Source organism: Salvia hispanica, chromosome 5, assembly GCF_029641045.1.
Source record: "Salvia hispanica isolate PSC_SH4W2 chromosome 5, Shi_PSC_v1, whole genome shotgun sequence".
Taxonomy (NCBI): domain Eukaryota; kingdom Viridiplantae; phylum Streptophyta; class Magnoliopsida; order Lamiales; family Lamiaceae; genus Salvia; species Salvia hispanica.
The window spans coordinates 17509841-17531364 of record NC_142696.1 but is presented as its reverse complement, the minus strand read 5'-3'; the positions used below and the strand labels follow the sequence as shown (position 1 = coordinate 17531364).

At 37.8% G+C, this 21524-nt stretch overlaps 4 protein-coding genes across 5 annotated transcripts; 3 read left to right on the top strand and 1 right to left on the bottom strand.

Annotated features, from left to right (window-relative positions):
- Positions 1 to 2554: 2554 nt before the first annotated feature.
- On the top strand, positions 2555 to 5247 carry LSM1B (Small nuclear ribonucleoprotein family protein). Its single transcript, XM_048083382.2, has 5 exons — positions 2555 to 2975; positions 3634 to 3702; positions 3793 to 3908; positions 3996 to 4058; positions 4797 to 5247. The coding sequence occupies exons 1-5, from the start codon at positions 2903 to 2905 to the stop codon at positions 4872 to 4874; spliced, it is 399 nt and encodes a 132-aa protein (XP_047939339.1). The 5' UTR covers positions 2555 to 2902; the 3' UTR covers positions 4875 to 5247.
- Positions 5248 to 7471: 2224 nt separating this feature from the next.
- LOC125188664 (uncharacterized) lies at positions 7472 to 11340 on the top strand. The gene is made up of 5 exons (XM_048085656.2): positions 7472 to 7781; positions 8758 to 9676; positions 10162 to 10257; positions 10401 to 10537; positions 10875 to 11340. Exons 1-5 carry the CDS (start codon positions 7561 to 7563, stop codon positions 11044 to 11046), a joined length of 1545 nt encoding a protein of 514 aa, XP_047941613.1. The 5' UTR covers positions 7472 to 7560; the 3' UTR covers positions 11047 to 11340.
- Positions 11341 to 11525: 185 nt separating this feature from the next.
- On the bottom strand, positions 11526 to 13708 carry LOC125189764 (pollen receptor-like kinase 3). Its single transcript, XM_048087001.2, has 2 exons — positions 12421 to 13708; positions 11526 to 12345 (listed from the first exon to the last, which is right to left on the bottom strand). Exons 1-2 carry the CDS (start codon positions 13706 to 13708, stop codon positions 11717 to 11719), a joined length of 1917 nt encoding a protein of 638 aa, XP_047942958.1. The 3' UTR covers positions 11526 to 11716.
- Positions 13709 to 16180: 2472 nt separating this feature from the next.
- LOC125188768 (RNA-binding (RRM/RBD/RNP motifs) family protein) lies at positions 16181 to 21230 on the top strand. Of its 2 annotated transcripts, none has more exons than XM_048085817.2 (12): positions 16181 to 16416; positions 17484 to 17545; positions 18005 to 18107; positions 18196 to 18272; positions 18348 to 18409; positions 18513 to 18600; positions 18713 to 18788; positions 18924 to 18954; positions 19044 to 19163; positions 19454 to 19539; positions 19813 to 19989; positions 20702 to 21230. In XM_048085817.2, exons 1-12 carry the CDS (start codon positions 16312 to 16314, stop codon positions 20981 to 20983), a joined length of 1269 nt encoding a protein of 422 aa, XP_047941774.1. In that variant the 5' UTR covers positions 16181 to 16311; the 3' UTR covers positions 20984 to 21230. The 2 variants fall into 2 exon arrangements, with proteins under 2 accessions (XP_047941774.1, XP_047941775.1); XM_048085818.2 differs by having other exon boundaries at positions 16193 to 16416; positions 17979 to 18107.
- The last annotated feature ends 294 nt before the right edge of the window (positions 21231 to 21524 follow it).

Sequence of the window (21524 nt, the reverse complement as noted above, 5' to 3'; positions counted from 1 at the left end):
GAATGGCCTTGTTGCACTCCACAGACATCACACTCAGATGTCTCCCACATCTCACACTTTCATATCTCTAGATGCCTACAAAAATAGAACATCTCTGCAACCTAGAACACATTCCAAACAGAAAATACCAAGCACAACACAACAATATAAATCAAAGCAAGTAAGGGGTTAAGTTAGCACGATGTCACCCTTCTACCGGAAGCGAGAACCTCGACAACTCCGGGATTAGTCCTAATAATCGTGTGTGTGGTAAGGAAAGTGTTCTAGCATAAAATACTAAGAGTGGGAGTCAAGCCATCCATTACCAAACCGTTGAGAAACGGTCTACCTCATCCGAACTTGGTGACCACTCGTCACGTGCTTTCCACACAAGCCCCGTTCTCGTTGCTAAATAAGATTTCTGCACAAGAAACACACGGATTACGGGCACCCTGTGGAAAACAAAGTAAAAAAAAACTAAAAATTTAACTAAACTAAACTACCTATAAAACTAAGAAAATTAAAAAAAAGAAAACACACAAAGTTCTAACAACTAACGCCTCCCCGGCAACGGCGCCAAAAACTTGTTGTGATTTTTAGGGTGCAATTTAAGTACACAAAACAAGTAATAAATCCCTAAAAATACTACCTCTGCAAGTATACAGACGTGCAATGCAGTATAAAAGGTGTCGAACCCACAGGGAGGAGATTAATTGCTAAAACTAGTAAATCTAACTAAAAAGCAGTAAAATAATTTAATTTTGGGTTTTTTTGATCTAGAGGCGAGTGAAGAACGAAACGAGAAGGAAAAAGAATAAGGGAATCACGATAAAGAGGGAAGACTACTCCTAGCTTGTTTCGGGTTGCTTGTTCACATGAATCCTAAAGTCTAATTACTTTCCAATATTTATCGGGATCGTGTTGATTTTACGCTCTCACGCAGCTGATCACTGATCGTGGAATTTTACACCTAGGATAAGCTGATCACGTCTCCTAGGCTCTACTCACCAACCCCTCACTCCTACAGTCGCATAGTAAGCTCGAGATTGGCTTCTACAAACGTTCAACACATAAGATCCACCCCGGACTATCCCTTGATCAGTTTTAGCCTAGGGTTCCTTATCTATGTTAGCTCCCTACTCCAAGTTAAAGAGACATTGAAGTTAAGGCCTTTACCGGATTAAGTTTGCTAGCAAAACCCAACACGGATTGAAATAAACACATAGACAAGAACCAAAACAAGGAAATCTATCAAAACACAATCATAGATTCATATTTACAAGCTTCCCTAACAAACTAGGAGTAATCCCTAAAATCTAGCCACTCATGGTGGGCAACAATACAAGAAAACAAGTAAATGCTACCATATGGGCAAGATTAGGGAAGAGTTAGCCTCAAGCTTCTTCTTCTTCCTCCAAAAAATGGACTCCAAGCCTCTTTCTCTCTCTAAGAATCGCCTCCAGCCGCCAAAAGATGCATTGGAAGTCGTGCCCTAGCTATTTAAATAGTTAGGGCCCGAAAAACAAGCCCAGTAGCATTTGCCCGGTCGGGCGATTTGCATCTTGAAAAAACGCCCGATTGGGCGTTTTGTCATACTCTCGATCAGGTCGCGCGTTTTGACGCCCGGTCGCACGTTTTGCACTGCATTGCGCAGTCTTCGTAAAACAGCCGTATCTTCTTCATCCGGACTCCGATTGAGGCGTGCGAGGTATCCACGCGAAGCTCTTTCGAAGGTGAATGGAATGGTGGACTTGTAGAAGCATTTTAAGTTAATATTGCAGGGCTGATTACTGATCAGATTTGGACCTTTGTTTTCTTCCTCCTCTCTCTTATGGATTGGTCTTTTGTCCTACAATATATCAAAATGAGTCCATTTTTCACCTAAAAATGTGTGTTATAACAATACAATAATGACTACAATTTGATTCACATCACGGCGACGCCGCGCTGCTGCGCTCACCAAATCATCTTCTCTCCCCCTTACCATCGTGCTGAACACTAGCTTCCCGCTAGCTCCCTCATTTCCCGACGCCAGCGCTTTTCTCTTTTCCCTCACTTGTCCTCTCTCGCCGCCTCGCCATCTCACCTGTCGAGCATCACCGGCGTCAACTTCTCTCTTTCTCTTTCTCTTTCCTTTCCTTTCCTTTTTCTTGAGCAGCTAAAGATCGGATTTTGAATAAATCTGGAGAAGAAAACAGAGAGCATATGTCAATTTTATTGTGATATGTACTCTGTGATATGTACTGTCTATAATTTTGATTTTATTTTTGATTCTCCCATTGTAATAGGCGTGCACCTATAAATGAGGTGTGTTTTAAAATCTAAGAATGTAGATTTAATTTTAATTTTGAATTATAATGCTATAAATAATATAAGAGGAGCCGGTCTATATACATGTCCCCTTTACATATAGAGTACTACTATAAAATAATAGAAAAATGTCACAATAAAAATATTTAAACATACATTTAAAAATAGAGAATTACTATAAAAAAATAAGTAAGTTAATACACGTACGAAAACTGTCAATCAATACAAAAAGGAGGAAAAAGGAATTTGTTTTAAAAAAGCATAATTGAAAAAAAGAAAAAGAAAAATTCATGATAGAAATTCCAGGACATTAATCGCTACAGGCACAATTTCTCTCCGGCCACCGAATTCTAGGGTTTTTTACTTATCAGATCTAAGCTTCATCCATAAGTCAACTGCAACTGTCATTGAATCGACAGCTATTAACTCATAGTCTTTGCGGGTTTCCTATATAGCCAGCCAATTTCAATCTTGTAGTACTAATTTGGGTTGAAGGACGGAATTGGGGTTGTTAAAAAGGTGCAATCTTGAGCGGCCAATGCAATATCGTTCATTGAATTGGTTTGATTTTCACTGCGTTTCTGGAGAATTTCCAAGAATTTGAAGTCTAGTTATGAGTTCATCAATGTCTTGGGCGGAACCAGCGGATGTTTATCTCTCTACTTCTCTTGCTAGTTATCTTGACAGTAAGTTTTTGTAATTCTATGTCCTTACTCCTCAGTTTTGTATATGATATTTATTCGAATCGTCTGACAGTTCTTGAGTTATTTCCATTGGTTATTGAAGATTTGGGTGTAATTCATTATGTGGGACTATATAATATTGCGTTCTATATTGGAACTAGGAGTCTCAATGCTTATCTTAAAGAGATCTTGTGCGTTGAGGACTGGAGTTATTGCATTTATCGTAGGAACTTCGATTTGTTATTTGGAAAGATTGTAGAGCAAATTCACACCCTTTCTATCATAATTTTGCCGGCACATTATCTTCTTTGGAAACCTGTAATAACAATTTGACACTTAAGAAGAAATTGTCACAAGTAGTTTCTTTGTGTTGCAACCTCTTTCTTAAGCACAGTCGGTTCATTTTCATATAAGTTTTGAGGGTATATTTTTGGATTTGTGCAGCCCTTTCATTTTTGTACTCTTGCAAATTGATTTCTATATATTTTTGTTTGTTCTGATCCCATGATTCAGAGTGCTGTAGAAAAAAAACATCAATCTGAGTTTTCCACTTAGTATTCTCATTATTTTCTTATATGTCCAGTCCTGTAAGGGGAACCAATTGTCTTCTGTTTGTTGTGAATATCTTACATTTGAATTGAAACTTTTGTCATTCTCCCAGAGAAACTTCTTGTGTTACTTCGAGATGGACGGAAACTTTTAGGGATTCTTCGTTCGTTTGATCAGTTTGGTATTGATCTTGAACTACTCATCATTTATTAGAGGCCACGTGCATCGTAAATGTAATGTTCGATTGACAAAGTTTTGCTGTTGTATGTAGCTAATGTTGTCCTAGAAGGTGCATGTGAGCGTCTTATCGTTGGTGATCTATATTGCGACATTCCATTAGGTCTATATGTAATCCGTGGAGAAAATGTTGTTTTGATCGGGGAGCTGGTATGTGATGTTAAGCTTTTTGAAACCTTTTACATTTGTTACCTTTTTAGTTTTTCCACTTGTATATAACATAATATGATTGGTCAGGACCCGCTGAAGATGGAACTACCCCCAAATATGGTCCGTGTTTCAGAACCAGAGATAAGAAGTGTAAGCTCTACTTCCTGTCATAATGATAATACCCAAACTAATGGAACTGATTGTCAATTTTATGTGTTTTTCTTAGGTGCAAACATGTATTGTTAATTTATTACCATAATTTGCAGACATCTGAACAATGGTTTAGTATTGAACTTGGTGAATATCATTTTAGACCATTACTAGCTAACCAAAATATGAAACTTTTAAAGTCCTTGAATTCTGCATATATGAGTGTCCCCTAGTGATGTCATGCTGCCTAATCTGTATTCCTAATCGGGTGGGGACGAGTCCTACCTTTTGACGTCTTTGTGGTCAGACCTTACAAAAAGTTGATTTATGAGTTCTCTGCATCCTTTACTTGTTCTCTCAGCCTCCATAATGATATGCTATCTGAGTTGAAATATTTGAAGCTACTCTGCATATAACTTTTAGAATTAGTTACAAACAAACATTGAATTTTTTCCCCTTGTGTGAAACAAGATTTTCAATATTTCTGTTTTCTTACTTTCCCGGGTTGTGGTTGTTTCCCCGCGTTTCTTGAATCACTACTTTCTTTTGTAATGATTATAGGATATTAAGTGCCTTCTCTAATTCCACGGAAGTTGATCGACATTTATCTGATTTTAGTTTGACTACTCTTTCACATTCTTTTCATTATAGTCGGAGATGTTTGCTCTGCCTGCTTGCTACTTTTAGTAGTTGTTACATTTCTAGCATTCTGAGTAGTGCATTTTGCCATTTGGTCAGGCACAAAAAGTGGAGAGGGAGGCGTCGGAGCTCATGGGTACCATGAAAAAGAGGATGGATTTCCTTGATATGGATTGATGTTACAGATTTTTCTCGGCTTTGCGCAGCTTTGCTGGAAACAGTACTTTCTCCGCCTCCCACAAAATTATCTTACTCCTCTTTTGCACTGACAACATTTAGTACTGCAAACAGATAAGTAGATTTCTCATTGACTTTTTGAATTATTTCCGCACACCTTCGTCTTTCCTGTCAAACTATACATGATGTGTCTCCCTCCGGGATCACATTGTGTTATTCGGGAAAGAATCGAAATTTGAAGTAGACGGGGGTCCTTCCGTATATTTTGTTCTGGAAGGGCTCCAGAGTCTTGTTCTTGTTGGTATTTTTTGGTATAAACTGGTAATGATCAAGGTGTTCAATCTATTGTTTTATAAGTAGCGTTTGAAGTTTATTCCATGTATGCAATCTTTCAATTTTGGTGGCTTTGTTTTTTTTTTTATTGAATAACTTTAAAGATTGAAAATAAATTGTGGCAAATTTATGCTAATACAAGAGCATAGGTTTAGCTTAAATGAACTTTAATTCTTCACACATCTACACATGATTGCGTGTGTTGATGGAAACTTGGAGCATTTAAAAATCGTGCAAATTTGTATTGGAATCTTAAATTTGTATTTAAATATTGTTAATGGGTGATTAATGAAATCAGAGAATGATAATTAGTGAAATGCCCCTCGTACCCCAACCGACAGATAGAGACGTGTATTTTATAATATGCTCCACATATTAGGACTTCATAATTAACTTGTCTTAAATCCACTGCGACAGGTTGCACCGTTGTTTCATCCTATCAGTGTATTCACAATGCGTCCAAAAAATACAAGCTTCAGTCCCATTTTTCAACTTTTACAATAACTTTTTTCATTTAAATTCCAATATTTTCAATGTATCCAGCTCCATTTTCAACTTCAACACTATTTCACTAGGATGTATGTTTTGAAAGAAAGGAAATTTACTTCATTCCTATTACATAAAAATAGTTTTTTTTTAACCTATTTTTTCTTCTTTATTACTTAAATAATTTCTCATTAAAACTTATGTTGCCCATAAATAAAACTATTTTTTGTGGATGGCTGGAATATTAAATTAACAATGATTAAAAAGTTTTGAATTGCACGGTCACCAATGTTTCAGCAGGGATTGGGGTTGTTTGCTAGGCGGCCATATGGGTGAGAGGAGCTGCAATGCAACTCCGCCGAGTAGCCCTCCTGGATGGGGCTACATCGTGAATGCCCTCAAGTGCATAATTTCAACTCTTTTAATGTTCAAATTCACATTTTTTTTAATTCTAATCGGATGCTCAAATTCATTATGAATCATGCTAATATAAAATTTGAGGATTCACTTGATGAAAAAAAATACAAGAAATTAACGATTTTAGAATACAATCATATGTAAGAATTGCATTATTTCATCATGATTGTATTTGGTGGGATTCTTGTAGAGCGAAAGATATTTGCCTAGCTTAAACAAATACTATTGTTAGGTTTTTTGGCTAAGCAAACGCAGCTCAAAGCCAAGCCTTGAGTATATGACCGTTGGAGTAGCTGAAGATATTTCAAGATTGAGTGAAGTAGCCGTTGGCGGTTTGTAACTAACTCGGAGAAGGGAGTTATCTTGTTACGGATCAGTTAGCTATGTTCAACATGCATATAAGGCGCTCGAGGAAACGCAAACACGTAGTGATTAGAGATGAAGACCGGTTTGAATCAAGTTTTTCATAGTCATTGTTCTTGGAGAGTTGAGTGAATCATCTTGTAATCGAGAGTGAGTGTGAGTGCTTGTAATCTTCTTCGTTTAAGATCAGATCAGTAAGGAGTCACATAATTTCGTCCGTGGATATAAGCGTGAGCTGAACCACGTTAAACATTGTGTTCTTGTTCTTCTTCTCGAGTTTTCGATCTTGTGCTTTCTTGACAACTATGTTAATAGGAGTATTATAGTAGAGTTCTCTATTATATTATGTGACTGCTAAATAATTTATATAGTATGTACATACACGTGTTCCAAGAAATAAATTAAAACGTGTCGATAAAGAACGTCTCATATAAATAGAGATGATTCTATAGGGAAAAAATTAAGAAAATGATTTGTTTATTAAATTGTGGGGAAGTAAGTAGTACAGTTGAGATGATTGTTTAGGGAAAAAAATAAGAAAATGATTATGCAAATAAAGTAAATGAAAATAAAATAAAAAAGTTTAAATTTTATTAACAAGTAAATGAATTGATTAACTTATTAGATTTTTAAAAAATATACTCCTGTCTTGTCTCAAAAAATAGACTTATCATTTTGAACCATCCAAAAAAATTAGACAAAATCTAAATATAAAATTTTTTCAAAGAATAATAGTCCTATATATCATTTATAAGGTAATCCCATAGTCCATTAACATTCGTTCTATTACTTTTTCCCTCTTTATTTTATTTTTTTTCATCTCTTTCTTACTAAAGACTAACCTGTAAAGTTTGAATAAATTGAATATAAATTTTCAAATATTGAAGCACTACGTGTAGCACCATTAATGGCTTAGAAATTAAGCCTAAATTGAGCTCGCCGTAGAAGATAACCCCCTTAGTCAATGTCCTTAAACAATTGACAACGGTGTGTGAGCTGATTGACTCCTCTCTAGTTCACCAATTTCAGCGCTAGATCTCACTCTCTTTCAGCAGATCCACACGCCTGAGCTCAAGTTGATTTCACAATGCTGCGCTTGAGCTCCGGAATCCCCACCCTGCGCCTCGCTGCGGTGGCGTTGCTGCTGCTGCTGCTATGCACTCTTCGCATCGAGGCGTCGGTGCACGAGTACGCCGGAGAGAGATTCGCCGCAAAAGGAAATGCGTTCGTTGTTCACGGAGGCAGCGAGGGGATTTACTCTTCTGCCCCCAGTCTCAACGAGTCCTCCCCCGGAAACTCTTTTATCCGGTGAATTTGCTATTTTACTTCCTTTTTCTCTTTCGCGAATTTCGGTGTGCTTTTTTGTGTTGGATTGTTGTTACATGATTGTTTGATTGAGTTGTTATAGTTTTGAAGGTGTTGAATTCTAATCATTTGAGAGATCCGCTCTAAATTTGACTTGGAATTGATGTTTGTAGTTGTCGGTGGTTGGTAAGTGTGTAGAGTGTTCGGTGAAATGCTCTGGATTTTTACTCTCTAGTGAAATTGATTGATCCGGAAAGATCCTGCATGCGGTGATGAGTGCGGTTACTTCAGAAAAAGCTTCTGCCTACTTTCTTAATTTATTTATTTCTAACACATGAGATTTGAGCATTGAGGCGAAAGCTAATGCAACTGTCGTTGTTGACTTGCAGTACCTGAGCTAATTTTTAATCTCAGATTCTTGGAATGTGCATCTAGAATGATAATCCAATAGAAAAACGGAACCAAAACAGAATATGATGGTTTGTTATGCTAAAGGTTGAAAAAGCTAATCAGAACCTCCCGGTTTTTGGGACTAAAGAATGTTTTTTAACCATTTCCTCAATTTTAAGTTTTCTGCTTTTCCTGATACTCCCTGCTTCCGGTAATATGAGTCTCTTTTTGTCATCTTGGGTCGTCCGCCAACAGTAGTCTGATTTCACTTTTACTATAACTTATAAGTAGGATCCACATTCCACTCACATTTAATTATAAAGCTAATACTAAATAATAAGTGAGACTCACATTAGCTATTAGTTAATATGTAAAACTGAGACTCGCATTCTACAAACTTTGTCAACTCACAATTCTTCACATTACCTGTGCTGAAAAAAGTAGGACTCCCACTTCTGGATGGACTGAGTACGTCTTTGATGGATATGTTTGGTTCTTAAGCTGTGATTTTAGATCTGAGCATTTGAAATCATTATACTCCATATACTAAGAGATAGCTGATCCTTTTCTTTAAATATCTAAAAAACAGATTTGAAAGGATAGTATTCCATAGGCCGTTGGGCCTCTCCAATTTCAGCTCAGAATCTATTCATGCCGTTGTATTTGAGGTCGACGACAGGGACACAATTGGAGGTTCTGCATATGGAGGTCAGAGAGCTCTATGCTGCTCAGCAGACCTAGCAAAGCTTGGAGTCTGCAAGCAAGGTCAAATCATTTACCGCCCTTCTACCAATAATCCAGGATGGCCACAAGTATTTGGTGTATCATTTGATATAGATACAACAGACGCTACTCTGCAGCCAAGATCCCTGCAAATTACAAAAACTGGGATGTACAACCTGTATTTTATTCATTGTGATCCACGGCTTAAAGAGGTTTATGTTGAGGGGAAATCGGTATGGAAAAATCCTACTGGTTACCTACCTGGCAGAATGGCTCCACTCATGAGATTCTATGGGTTCATGTCTCTTGCATTTGTGCTGCTTGGGGTATTCTGGTTTTCACAGTATGCAAGATTTTGGAAAGAAGTCCTTCCATTGCAAAACTGTATTACACTCGTGATAACACTGGGAATGTTTGAAATGGCCTTGTGGTACTTTGATTATGCTGAGTTTAATGAAACTGGAACCAGACCTACTGGGATCACTCTCTGGGCAGTCACTTTTGGGACGGTGAAACGTACGGTGGCACGACTAGTCCTTCTCATTGTTTCCATGGGTTATGGTGTTGTCAGACCTACCTTAGGCGGGCTTACATCAAAAGTTATGTTACTTGGAGGAACTTTCTTCCTTGCATCTGAAATACTTGAAATTATTGAAAATGTCGGTACTGTGAGTGACCGCTCAGGGAAGGCTAGACTATTTTTCGTCCTGCCGGTGGCAATTTTGGATGCTTTCTTCATTCTTTGGATATTTACCTCCCTCTCTTCCACCTTGAATAAGCTTCAGGTACAAGATTCTCATTCTTAAGCTTATCTTTGTGTCCTAGCTAGGCAGTAAAATAGACTATCAAGTAAAATCATGTGGTTGCAAGTGTATTTTCTCAAAGTAAGGTCTCATGTGAATGCTGTGCCAATCGCCATTGGATTCTGCATGTAGCCTGCTACTATAAGTGAGGGTTGGTTGTGATTGGGATAATTATGTCCTGGGTTGCATTTCACTGTTTATCCAGTAAAATCCAGAGGAAGATGCACACTCTCTCTCACACACAAACAGACACGTATATATAGTCCTGATTTCAAGTTAAATTAATTCTTTCATGCTCTTAACAAGCCAGTGACTTGGTAATCGGGTATGCAGTTGATGTTTCTCTCATAGTCTATCACGAACTTGGAAGTGATTGGTGTCTGGTTGTACTAACATTTTTCCTTTGACTCCTTTCTGTTTACTGACATATCTATTTGCTCCCATTCTTTGATTACTCGACCTAACAGGCTAGGAGGTTGACTGCCAAGTTAGATATTTACAGGAAGTTCACCAACGCATTAGCGGTTGCAGTTATTGTGTCTGTTGGCTGGATTTGCTATGAGGTAATGTTGGCAGCTTATTCTAACGAGCCAAACCCAATATCTTGTCTCATGACAGTGTCCATAGACAACAATTGAGTTCGAAATAAAACTTGCCCGCAAATAGCATTTTGTTGTATTGACTAATGACCCCCTGCTTTTTTCAGCTTTATTTCAAATCAAATGACGTATACAATGAGCTATGGCAGAATGCTTGGATCATCCCTGCGTTCTGGCAAGTACTGTCTTTCTCCCTATTATGCGTCATATGTGCTCTTTGGGCGCCGTCACAGAACTCAATGCGGTAACCATCTTGTTCAAAACTCTTATTTATATATTTCTGGTTTTGGTGGTTCTGACCGTTAAAAATATAAGGATTTTGTTTTCTCATTCCTTTACCCTGCCACTTTCTGTGTTTCTGTTTTCATCATCTCGCCATTGGCATCCTGATACTGCGTACATACAGTAGAAAGAAACACTAAGATCTTTGGTTATTTTCCTGTATTTAAATCTAAGCGAATTCATTAGCAGAACTGCCTGTAGAACTTTATGCCAAGAACTATGAAATGCTATGCAAAAAATTTCTCCCTCCTCTTTTGCATCTGCTTTGTATGTGATTGGGTATTTATGGCCCCAACCAGATATGCTTATTCATCCGAGGATGCTGAGGAAGAGTTTGACAAAGACGACACTCTGAAACTCATTAAACCATCACAACTGGTCCCAAAGGATGTAAGGAGCCCAGAGTTTGAATCTCCCACAAGCGGCAATGGTTCTCCCCATAGTGATCTTGAACAAGAAAAGACTGCCTGAAATAGTCCACATATAGTCTGTAACCTCACTTCACCAATATACATATGGCGTGGCTAATAATCAGATCAGTAGAATACTTAAAAAGTTGTTGCCAGTGAGTGCCTTGTGGAAACTGCGAGGATGGAATATGAGAAAGAAGTTTGGAAATAGCTATTTGCAAGGCTGGATTGTTTCTTGTTTTCTTTCTATTTTCTACTCAATTGTATTTCATCCATCTATATCTTCTCTTCCATATATTTGTTGATTGATTTTTGTGACCTTACTAGAAAGTATCAGCTCTAGGATTCCTTTTAAGCTATTCTGATATTTGGTATAAGTTTAATTTTATCTTTGCAAGTATAAATGCCATTATTTTTGCATATCTAGGGCTCGTCGGATGGTAAGGACTAAGGATGATTTTAAGCTTGTGTCGCCGATGTTTAATGAGTGAAGATGCAGAAAATAACATAGAGAGATAGAGAATGTGTGTGTGTGTGTAATGATACTTTCCCCACATCAAGAATTTATAGTATATGAGCATGTTGCCATATTGAGTCCTGTCAACCATAAACAAAATTCTTGCAAGAAAGTGGAGTGGATTTCATTCTCTTCAGTCCACATCCATGCCCGAGAAACTTGGTCATGATACCTCAAAAACTAAGACTCACATCCCCTCATTCGGATGCCATGTTCATAACACCAGCTCCTTCAAGGATCGATCTTCGACGTGGATGGTCGTCTGCTCATGGGATTGACCCTCCCCTGTTATCCCTTCTATCCGCCCAAGGGCCTCTGCCATGTCCAAACGCTGCTCGGGTCTGTTCTCGGTGCATGCTACACCGACATGGAGAAGCTGCTTCATCTCATGTTTGGACTTTTCGGTCTGTTCCAGGTGCGGATCATATAGTTCGTCCTCATTCGCATCAGCAACAGCTGATCCCGCCAGTTGGACTACATCGACCCCACCCTCTCCGTTGTTGACAAACTGAGAAGTGACTTTCCCAGTAAGAAGTTCAAGAATGATGATTCCTAAGCAATAGACGTCGCATTTTGGTGAAATGTGGTGATCCAGAATTGCTTCTGGAGCCTTGTATGCTGCTAGTGTTTGTGAAGCAAGGCTGCTGCTAATCACTAGGCATAGCCCGTAGTCTGAGAGATGAGGCTCGTATTGTTCGGTTAGAAGCACATTGCTGGATTTGAGATTACCGTGTGGGAGGTCGAGGGAGGAGAGCTCGGTATGAAGGTAAGCCAGACCCCTAGCAATGCCTTGAAGTATCCTGAGTCTTGTTGTCCAGTCCAGCTCGGAGTGGGTGTCTGTACCTGGAGATGAAGGTAAGATGGTTGGAACGAACGGGCTAAGATATGCACGTGTTAGTTCGTTAGTTAGTAAGTTACCGTGTAATTGCAATTGATAGAGGAGACTGGCTTTAGGTCTATACTCACACACCAAAAGCTTCTCATTAGTGCGAAAGTGATAGGCCAAGAGTGTGCACACATTTGGATGGCTTAAACAGGCAAGCCTTCTCATCTCGTCATCAAATTGTTCCTTCCCAATCTTGGCGTTCTCTTTGATCCTCTTGACCACGACGGTCATCCCGGTGGGCATCATGGCCTTGTAGGACGAGCTGGTGGCCCCGGTCGACAGCACTTGGGCCGAGGATTTCATGAGATCCTGCATCGAGAACCCACCCTTCTCCTCATTCATCATCACTATCTCCATCCCCTTTCCATAATTCCTCGGCTCCTTGTGGCGCGTGGCGGAGCCCGAGGCTGACCCCTCCGTATGGGCCACCCCACCAGTCCTCCTAGCACTCGATATGTGGAAACTAGAGCATTCGTCTACACCACCACCCCTCTCCTGCCTCCTCTTCATCGCGAAGATACCAACCACCATCACCAAGAACAACAGTGCTGCCGCCACCAAGAACCACATGAAAAAGGACATGTGCATGCGACTCATCCTGGGCTGCGAGGATGGCCCATAAAGCCCCACATTAGTATCAAAAGGCCCCACCTTAGGATCGACAAGCCCCGCGTTACCCTTGAATGCATTCGTCCCGAATTTCATCAGGCCCTCGGGGATCTCACCTTCCAATTTATTATTGGAGACGTCCAAGAACACGAGAGCTGGCAGCTCGGGCGGGGGAATGGTCCCTGAAAACTGGTTGTTATCCAGGCGTAGCTCTGCCAAACGAGCAAGCTGGAACAACGAGGCTGGAATCCGGCCCGAGAAGCTGTTTCCCGACAACCAAACCTTCTTGAGGCCGGCCATGGGTTTGAAATAGTCAGCTGCAATCTCCCCTGAAAACTTGTTCTTCGAGAGGTACAATCCCTTTAACAGCACCATGCGATTGAAATTCGGGATAGGGCCAGAGAAAGAATTCGAGACGAAGCCAACGCTTCTCAGGGTCGAGAGCGAGGACAGCGACTCAATATCAATCTTCCCGGACAGCCCCAAGTTCTTCAGCCGGAGGCTCGAAACCAATCCGTTCACGCAGATTATGCCGATCCAATGCGCGTTGGCTGCGCACGGCTCCGTCCCGGGCTTCCATGAATGCAGAGAGGATGAATCCACGAAGGATTTTTTGAATTTGAGGAGAGCTTCGGGTTCAGAAATGGATAGTGTTGGGGGAGAAATTAGCAGAAAAATGCACAAGAATATGGATGAACTGGCTATGGCCATCGGGGTGGTCACGGGATCAAGAATTCATTTGTCAAAATATGTTCATGATTTTCAGCAGTAATTTTCGCGGCGAATTTGTTTCACAGAGGGACATGGATTTTCGTTTGTTTTACCGCGACAAAACAGTTATTCTCTATGTTTAGGCATTCACCTCCAACTGTAATAACTACCCCCATCTTTAATCTTAAATCTTGAAAGATTTTACGAAATGGAGAGAAATGAACAAACATAAAACTGTTACATTTTTGTAACTGACATAGTCCGGAAAAGAATACGAGTGCGGCAATTCTAATTCTAAAAATATGTACACTACAAAGTATAAACCGATACTATAAAAATTTATGTAATTATATAAATAATTATAAATCAAAGACCGGCCGCCATATGGTCTTAATTATGTTTACCATCTATCTACACTTTCATAATTTCATTTATCTACCTCAAGTCTCCAATTAATTGATTTCTGTTATTATATTTTCTTTTCTTTTATAATTATTATCGTCCAAAAATGTGAGAACAAGATTCTCCACCTTTAATTTCTCGTTTACTTTTTTTTTCATTCTTTCTTAGTATTTCTCATTTTCACTCTACTAAAAAATAATTATCATAAAGTTTTAATATGATAATATTACGAGGGAATATCTTTTTTGGTACACGAACTTTGCCAAAATATTATTATAGGTCCGGTCCGTGAACTTTGAAAATATCATTTGAGGTCTGTCAACTATGGGTTAATATCAATTGAAGTACTTTTTTACTATTTCCAAGTTTCTCATTTTAGGTCCGTGAACTTTGAAAATATCATTTCAGGTCCATCAACTATGGGTTAATATCATTTGAAGTACTTTTTTACTACTTCCAAGTTTTATAGGACGAAAATACCCTCGATAACTTAAAGGGTATATATTTTTAATAAACTAAGCATATACTCATATTTTTTATAAATATCTTTACAATATATTTTTGACAAATTTTCTAAATATAATTTGACCTTCAATATTATCACTTAATTATGTGACATGCAAGTAAAATTGTTTTTCTTCAATTTTTTATATTAAAGAATTTTAAAATTGAATAAAGAACTTTTCTTTAATAATAAAAAATTAAATAAGGATCTATTCTTGCATGTCACAAAATTAAGTGATAATATTGAAGGTCAAATTATATTTAGAAAATTTGTCAAAAATATATTGTAAAGATATTTATAAAAAATATGAGTATATGATAAGTTTATTAAAAATATATACTCTTTAAGGCATGCAGGGTATTTTCATCCAGAAAAAATTGAAAAAATAATAAAGTATTTCAAATGATATTAACCTATAGTTAATGGACCCTTAAATGATATTTTCAAAGTTCACGGACCTAAAATGATACTTTGGCAAAGTTCGTGGACTAAAAAAGATATTCCCTCTAATATTATTTTTGTGAGTAATTAATAATAGGAGTTTTATGGAAAATTATGAAAAGGAAAAAAAGAGTTTAAACTAGAAAACTTTGCGTATATTATTATGATTTCAACATATTAACGAATATAGAATTCTATTACACTCTTCCAATTTATGTCCATATTCAAATTTGACATGGTAGTAGAGCATGCTCAATCATAGGGATTGATTGATCGTTGCCTCCACACTAACCCCAAAAATCAGCGAAAAAAAATCAAACAAATCCAACCATGGAGGACAATAAAAAATTACTATATAAACATAAATCAAGTCTCATTAAAATTGGAGATATCACTGGAGACAACACTTAATGAGCGGCGGCGCTCAATATATGCTTTCCCCGCAACAGGAGATGACGAGGCACAAAGCCGAAGCGAAATTGAGTCGTGTGGAATCGAAATTTGGAAGGGGTGACAATAGGTGGCTAAATCATCGGCAAGAAGAAGGAGACTTAGTTGAATTCAGTATTAGAAAGAATTAGGAATTCGAGGGTGACGTAATTTTGATTTCTCATATCTCTCCATTGTATTTGTAGTAGTAACTAGTATGTCATATTTTCTCATTCTTAGATATTCAATCTTCGAATAAGGAAGTTGGTTGGAAGATCTTAGGTTAAGATCCATTTGTGGAGTGCACGTAGTTGCAAGCCCCCCTATATATGCAATCAATACGTACAAAAATATCTACAAACCCTTGAAAATTTGTACAAAATACTTTGTTTAACTTGATAGTTTAAATATTTCTATCCTTAAATGACTAAAAATATAATGTTTTTACAAATAAGAACAAAATCATATGCATATTTAAAATGAAACCTCTATCAAGAAATATTTAAATCTACATTTGGACATTATTTCGACAAAAATGGGCTTATAGAAGGAAAATAAAAAACTCATCTCACTTAACAATATCCGAGAGTATCAGTATTCAGCACCGCGTGGAGTGGGGCCCAGTCGAAAAAACTTGAGGTATAAATTTCCCGAGAAGCACAATTTCATCGACATTTTCTTTTTTTCTTTGTTTTTCTTTTCTTTTTTTTTTCTTTTCTTTTTTTTCTTTTTCCTCATTTCCCTCGCTTGACGAGCCCTAAACCGATAAAATTCGCGTGTCGATCATTTGATTGATCGATTTTTCACTTGAAAATTCAAGCAAAAAATGCAGAATCAGAGATTGAAGCAGCAACAGCATCAGGCGTTGATGCAACAAGCGCTTCTTCAGCAGCAGTCGCTCTATCATCCAGGCCTCTTAGCTGCTCCTCAGGTTCCAAATTTTATATATTTTCTAGTCGTTTAGCTCCTTCTGGTTTTGGAGTTAATTGATATTTTGTAGATTATTTGTGAATTTCGGGATGCTTCGGGTGTTGATCTAGGTGTTATTTTTGTTTGTTGGTTTACTGAGATTTTACGTAGCTCAATTGGGTAGGTTTTTAAGCTTTTGTCGGTTGCAGGCTTCAGTTTTTGAAACTTGGATGGGTGGTTTTTTTTTTTTTTCCCCATTTTGTCGTTGCTTGTTTATTGAAGTGCGGATTGTGCGTAAATGCGATTAAATTGACGTGGAGGAAACTGTAGTTCATCTAATGACTTGTTTTGTCTTCCGTAAGATAAACTAAGTTGGACTCGTTTAGGAAACTGCATTATGGTTAATACAGAATCTTAAGTGAGTTGTGACTGTAGCGAGAGAAAGATAGAGCACAGGTTTACGTCCATTGGAGAATATGCTTTTTTACTAGGTGTCTAGTTGATCTAACAGACCAGGCCAAGTTACTGGCCAATAAAGAGAATGTTTTTGTCAAAGTTCTACAAATTTTGAAATGGATTTAGTTAAGGAAACAATATCATCACTGTATGCAAAGAGAAAAAAAGGAGAAGCAGACTGTATTGCTGGGTAGGCATATTTTGCTACACAACAATCGGTTGAGTTCCCTTACAAAAGATAAAATGTAGTACTAGTTTGTTTAATGTTCATCGACCTTTACAAGAATTCTTTTTCAGCAGAAGGGTTGAGAGTGAATTTTGGGCTTCAAGCCAAAACAGATGTAGTATTGATGCCTGTTTTTTTGTGCCTCCCATTATTTCAGAAAGTAGGTGATATTTGGTATGTGAAGCAGAAATGGTGGCATTTAAGTAGTTTCTGTGCATTTTAGGTGTGTAAAGCTGATGAACATTGAATGGATTTGCATCTTTTTTCTGCCTATATAATTTTCTTCCTAATCCTGTATTTTAGTCTTTTTTATCTTTTTCTTCCTTTGGGTAATTGGCATTTTGCCAACGGTTTGGAAATTATTTTTTATTTTTCAGCTTAATTAATTCGCACCTTGCCATTTGCAGATTGAGCCAATTCCTAGTGGAAATCTGCCTCCTGGGTTTGACCCAAGCACATGCCGCAGTGTGTAAGTGTTTGTATAAGGATTTCTTTTTAGGTTATGTTTAGCCTTTTTTAGGTTGTGCTATGTGATTAGCTTGCACATACTCTGATGTTCTAACCTAATATTTTCAGCTACAGGTAATGTATACTTTACGTTAAATGTAACTGAAATATTGGGCTAGAACATCAACGTATGTGCAAGGCTGCAAGCTAATCATGCATGAGTTATTGATCCAAAATTAAAATCACATATGTGTATGTATATATATTTTATAATAATAGATCTATTTGATGCTGGTAACCATATATGACCTCCTTTAGCAGACCATCTAGTCCTTTTGAGGAATATTCTGGAATATCTATTCTATCTTACTCATGTGATATCATTCGTCTTTCTGTTGAAGATTCTTATAAGTTCCTTTGTTTTTCTTTGTTTTCTTTTCTTTTTAAACTTGTAGGTTTTTTATTTTTTGAGAAAATGCAGGTATGTTGGTAACATTCACACGCAGGTGACAGAACCACTTCTTCAAGAAGTTTTTGCAAGTACTGGTCCGGTTGAGAGCTGTAAGCTTGTTAGAAAGGAAAAGGTACAACTGCTCTCAAACACAGCCTTCTGGTTGTTCCCATACATCTAAATTTTGGATTTTGTTGACATTCTGTGATTCGATGGTGCAGTCATCCTACGGATTCATTCATTACTTTGATCGTAGATGTGCTTCTCTTGCAATATTGACTCTCAACGGAAGGCACTTGTAAGAAGTACTACTGAAGATTCAGTCTGAAAGTGCTGTGTGCTTCACATTAATATTATCTATTGTGAATTTCAGGTTTGGGCAGCCTATAAAAGTTAACTGGGCATATGCTAGTGGTCAGAGGGAAGACACATCAAGTGGGCATCGTCTTTAATATTTTTAAACATGTGGCACAAGCTAAATTAGCTTTTTACTTTGTGCGTCTGTTGAGTGCCTCTTGAAGTTTATATCCATTTGCAGGTCATTATAACATTTTTGTTGGTGATCTCAGCCCTGAGGTTACTGACGCCATGTTGTATGCATGCTTTTCTGTTTATCCTAGCTGTTCGTAAGCATCTCTCCACTCAACTTAATTTCTTTTGCTTGTGTGTCAGAGTAATGCTTTTGTTGTTATGTGATTGTCAGATCTAATAAATGTTTACAATCTCTTTTTGTCCTAGTGATGCAAGGGTTATGTGGGACCAAAAGACTGGCCGTTCTAGGGGATTTGGATTCGTCTCTTTCCGCAACCAACATGTACTTGCTCTTGTGATATCTGAATTTTCGTTCAAGCTAGTGTTTGCATGATACAGAGTAACAGAATCCTTGAGTTTGCCCTTTATTTTGTTATTTTTTATATTTATTTATTTGTACATTTATATATTCTCTCAGGAAGCTCAAAGTGCAATAAATGATTTAACTGGTGAGAATGGTTTGGGTTAATTCCTAAAACACATTTTGTGTTTCAATTAACAGAAACCTTAAGGTTTCTTTTATTTGAAAACATTCCAGGAAAATGGCTTGGTAGCAGGCAGATACGTTGTAACTGGGCCACAAAGGGTGCTGGTACCACTGATGAAAAGCAGAACTCAGATGCTAAAAGTGTCGTGGAACTAACAAACGATTCGTCTGGTGAGTATGTTCGGGAGACATAACATTTGGTTGTTGCCTGAAACTAAGAAGATTTTACTTGTAATTGTTTAGTTGTTAGTTACAAGCTCTTAAGCATCGCATTTTATATTTTGATCTAATTACCACCTTTTAGTGTAACATCTCTGAGAGTTCTGTGTTTGTTTTTTGTTAGAGAAAAAATAGAAATCACTATCTAAATTGCATTCCTTTCATACCTACTTGCTGTGCTCACTAGGTGATGAAGACGTGTTAGTTTGAGTTGTTTGACCAAAACAGATGTGCTTTTACAGAAGAAGTTAAGGAGGCAGCAAGCACTGATGCTCCTGAGAATAACCCTCAATACACCACTGTATATGTTGGTAATCTTGCTCCAGAAGTAAGCCTTCTTTTGCTTGCTTCCCCACTCCCCCGATACATAATGTCTCCTGGGTGTTCAGGATAGATTGATATAAAAGAGTATACAATAAATTTGGAAGTATGTGCTTCTTTATGGATGTGTGACTGTGACGAAAACTTTGATTCAGATAGTTGATTGAATTGAAGGTTAAAATTTTCAATAAATCTTATGTGTTGGCTAGTTTGACTATAACTCTTCAATTTAAAGCATCTTGCTTTCACAAAATTTACTTCCTTGATTTTATTATGCCAGGTAAGCCAGGTTGACCTCCACCGCCACTTCCATGCACTTGGTGCGGGATCAATTGAAGAAGTTAGGGTGCAGCGTGATAAAGGATTTGGCTTTGTGAGGTACAGCACCCATGCAGAGGCTGCTATGGCCATTCAATTGGGAAATGCTCAGTCATATCTCTATGGCAAACAAATTAAGGTTTGTTTCACTCCCGCTTGTTTATATGGAGATGGTAGCCTATTAAATATTAATAACAAGTAAACTTGAATGAACACCTGTTGTCTCTTGCTGTCTGAGTTTGTAGTTTTTGACTGTCCACATCATTGCATTCAATTCTGAGTTCTACATAATGCTGCCAATTGTGGATTCAAGAAAGCAAAATTGTTAATTTCAGTGGATCTATCCACTACCTTAGATGTTGTTGCCACTTGCCATACTGCCTTCCATCTTTCCTGTTGTGCTTCATCACCATGTTTTGTCCACTTCTAAAATGGAAAAACAATGGGTACGCTGTTTATCCAGCATAATCACAAGTTTAATACTCCCTCTGTCCCACAAAAATAAACCGCTTTTGTAACGGCATGAGTTTAATGCGCAATTAGTAAAGTATGAGAGATATAGAAAGAAAAAGTGATTTGAGCATTGTTAGTGGAGAATGGGGCTCGCCTCATTAGAGAGAAAAAAAGAGTATCCTAAAATAGAATTTGCTATATTTATGGGACATTCCGAAATAGCAAAAGTGGTCAGTTTTAATTGGACGGGCGGAGTATTCAATAAGCTGTGAAATGTGGGTATGGATACTAGTCATTCTCCCTCCTGTTACACCTATGTCCAAAATGTCATGGTTGTTGGAAGCCATATTTTAGAATTTTATTAATTTTTTCTCCTTTTGCTTTTTCTGATTTTCCAGTGTTCGTGGGGTAACAAACCAACTCCACCTGGAACTAGCTCAAACCCACTCCTTCCACCTGGACCTGCACCACTGCACGGCCTATCTGCTGCTGACCTTTTAGCGTATGAGCGGCAAATTGCAATCAGCAAGATGGGCGGCATCCCTGCCCTCATGCCTCACCAGGGTCAACACGCTCTGAAGCCAGCAACTATGGGAATGGGTGCAGGCGCTAGTCAAGCCATCTATGATGGTGGTTATCAGAATGTAGCTGGCGCCCAGCAGCTTATGTACTACCAGTAATCTATTGAGCTTTGATACGCCTAATGTAGGATGTTCCAGCCTATGGCACCCTTTATTCGAGTTATTAACATTGTCTAGGATTTTTGTAAAATCTGGTTGGGTGTCTTCCCAACTTCATTTGTGCTGTGGCCTTGTCTATCTTGTGCTATGTATGTTTGGATTCTTCTACGAATGAACTGTGTTGCATGTTTGAAAATTTTGTCACCATTTCTCTTCCTATAGAATCACACTCAGAATCTTTTTCTTATTTTTAACATTGCGCAATCATGAGTTTTATTATGCGTTTGTTTAAGATGATTTGTCATAGTTAGAACTTGATGCAGCTTTGATTTTGCTAAAGCTAAGCGACTCAACGCAAGTGAGGTTTTAGGGAATGGCTACTTGGTCCACTTTATTTTTTTAGCTGGTAATTTCGTACAGTATTTTTTTATTAGAAATATTATTTAATATATGGAAATGATAAATTAAACCTACATAGTAACATTCTTATAAAACAAATTATTGTTAAATTACAAAATTGTTGTATATTTTTAACATCATA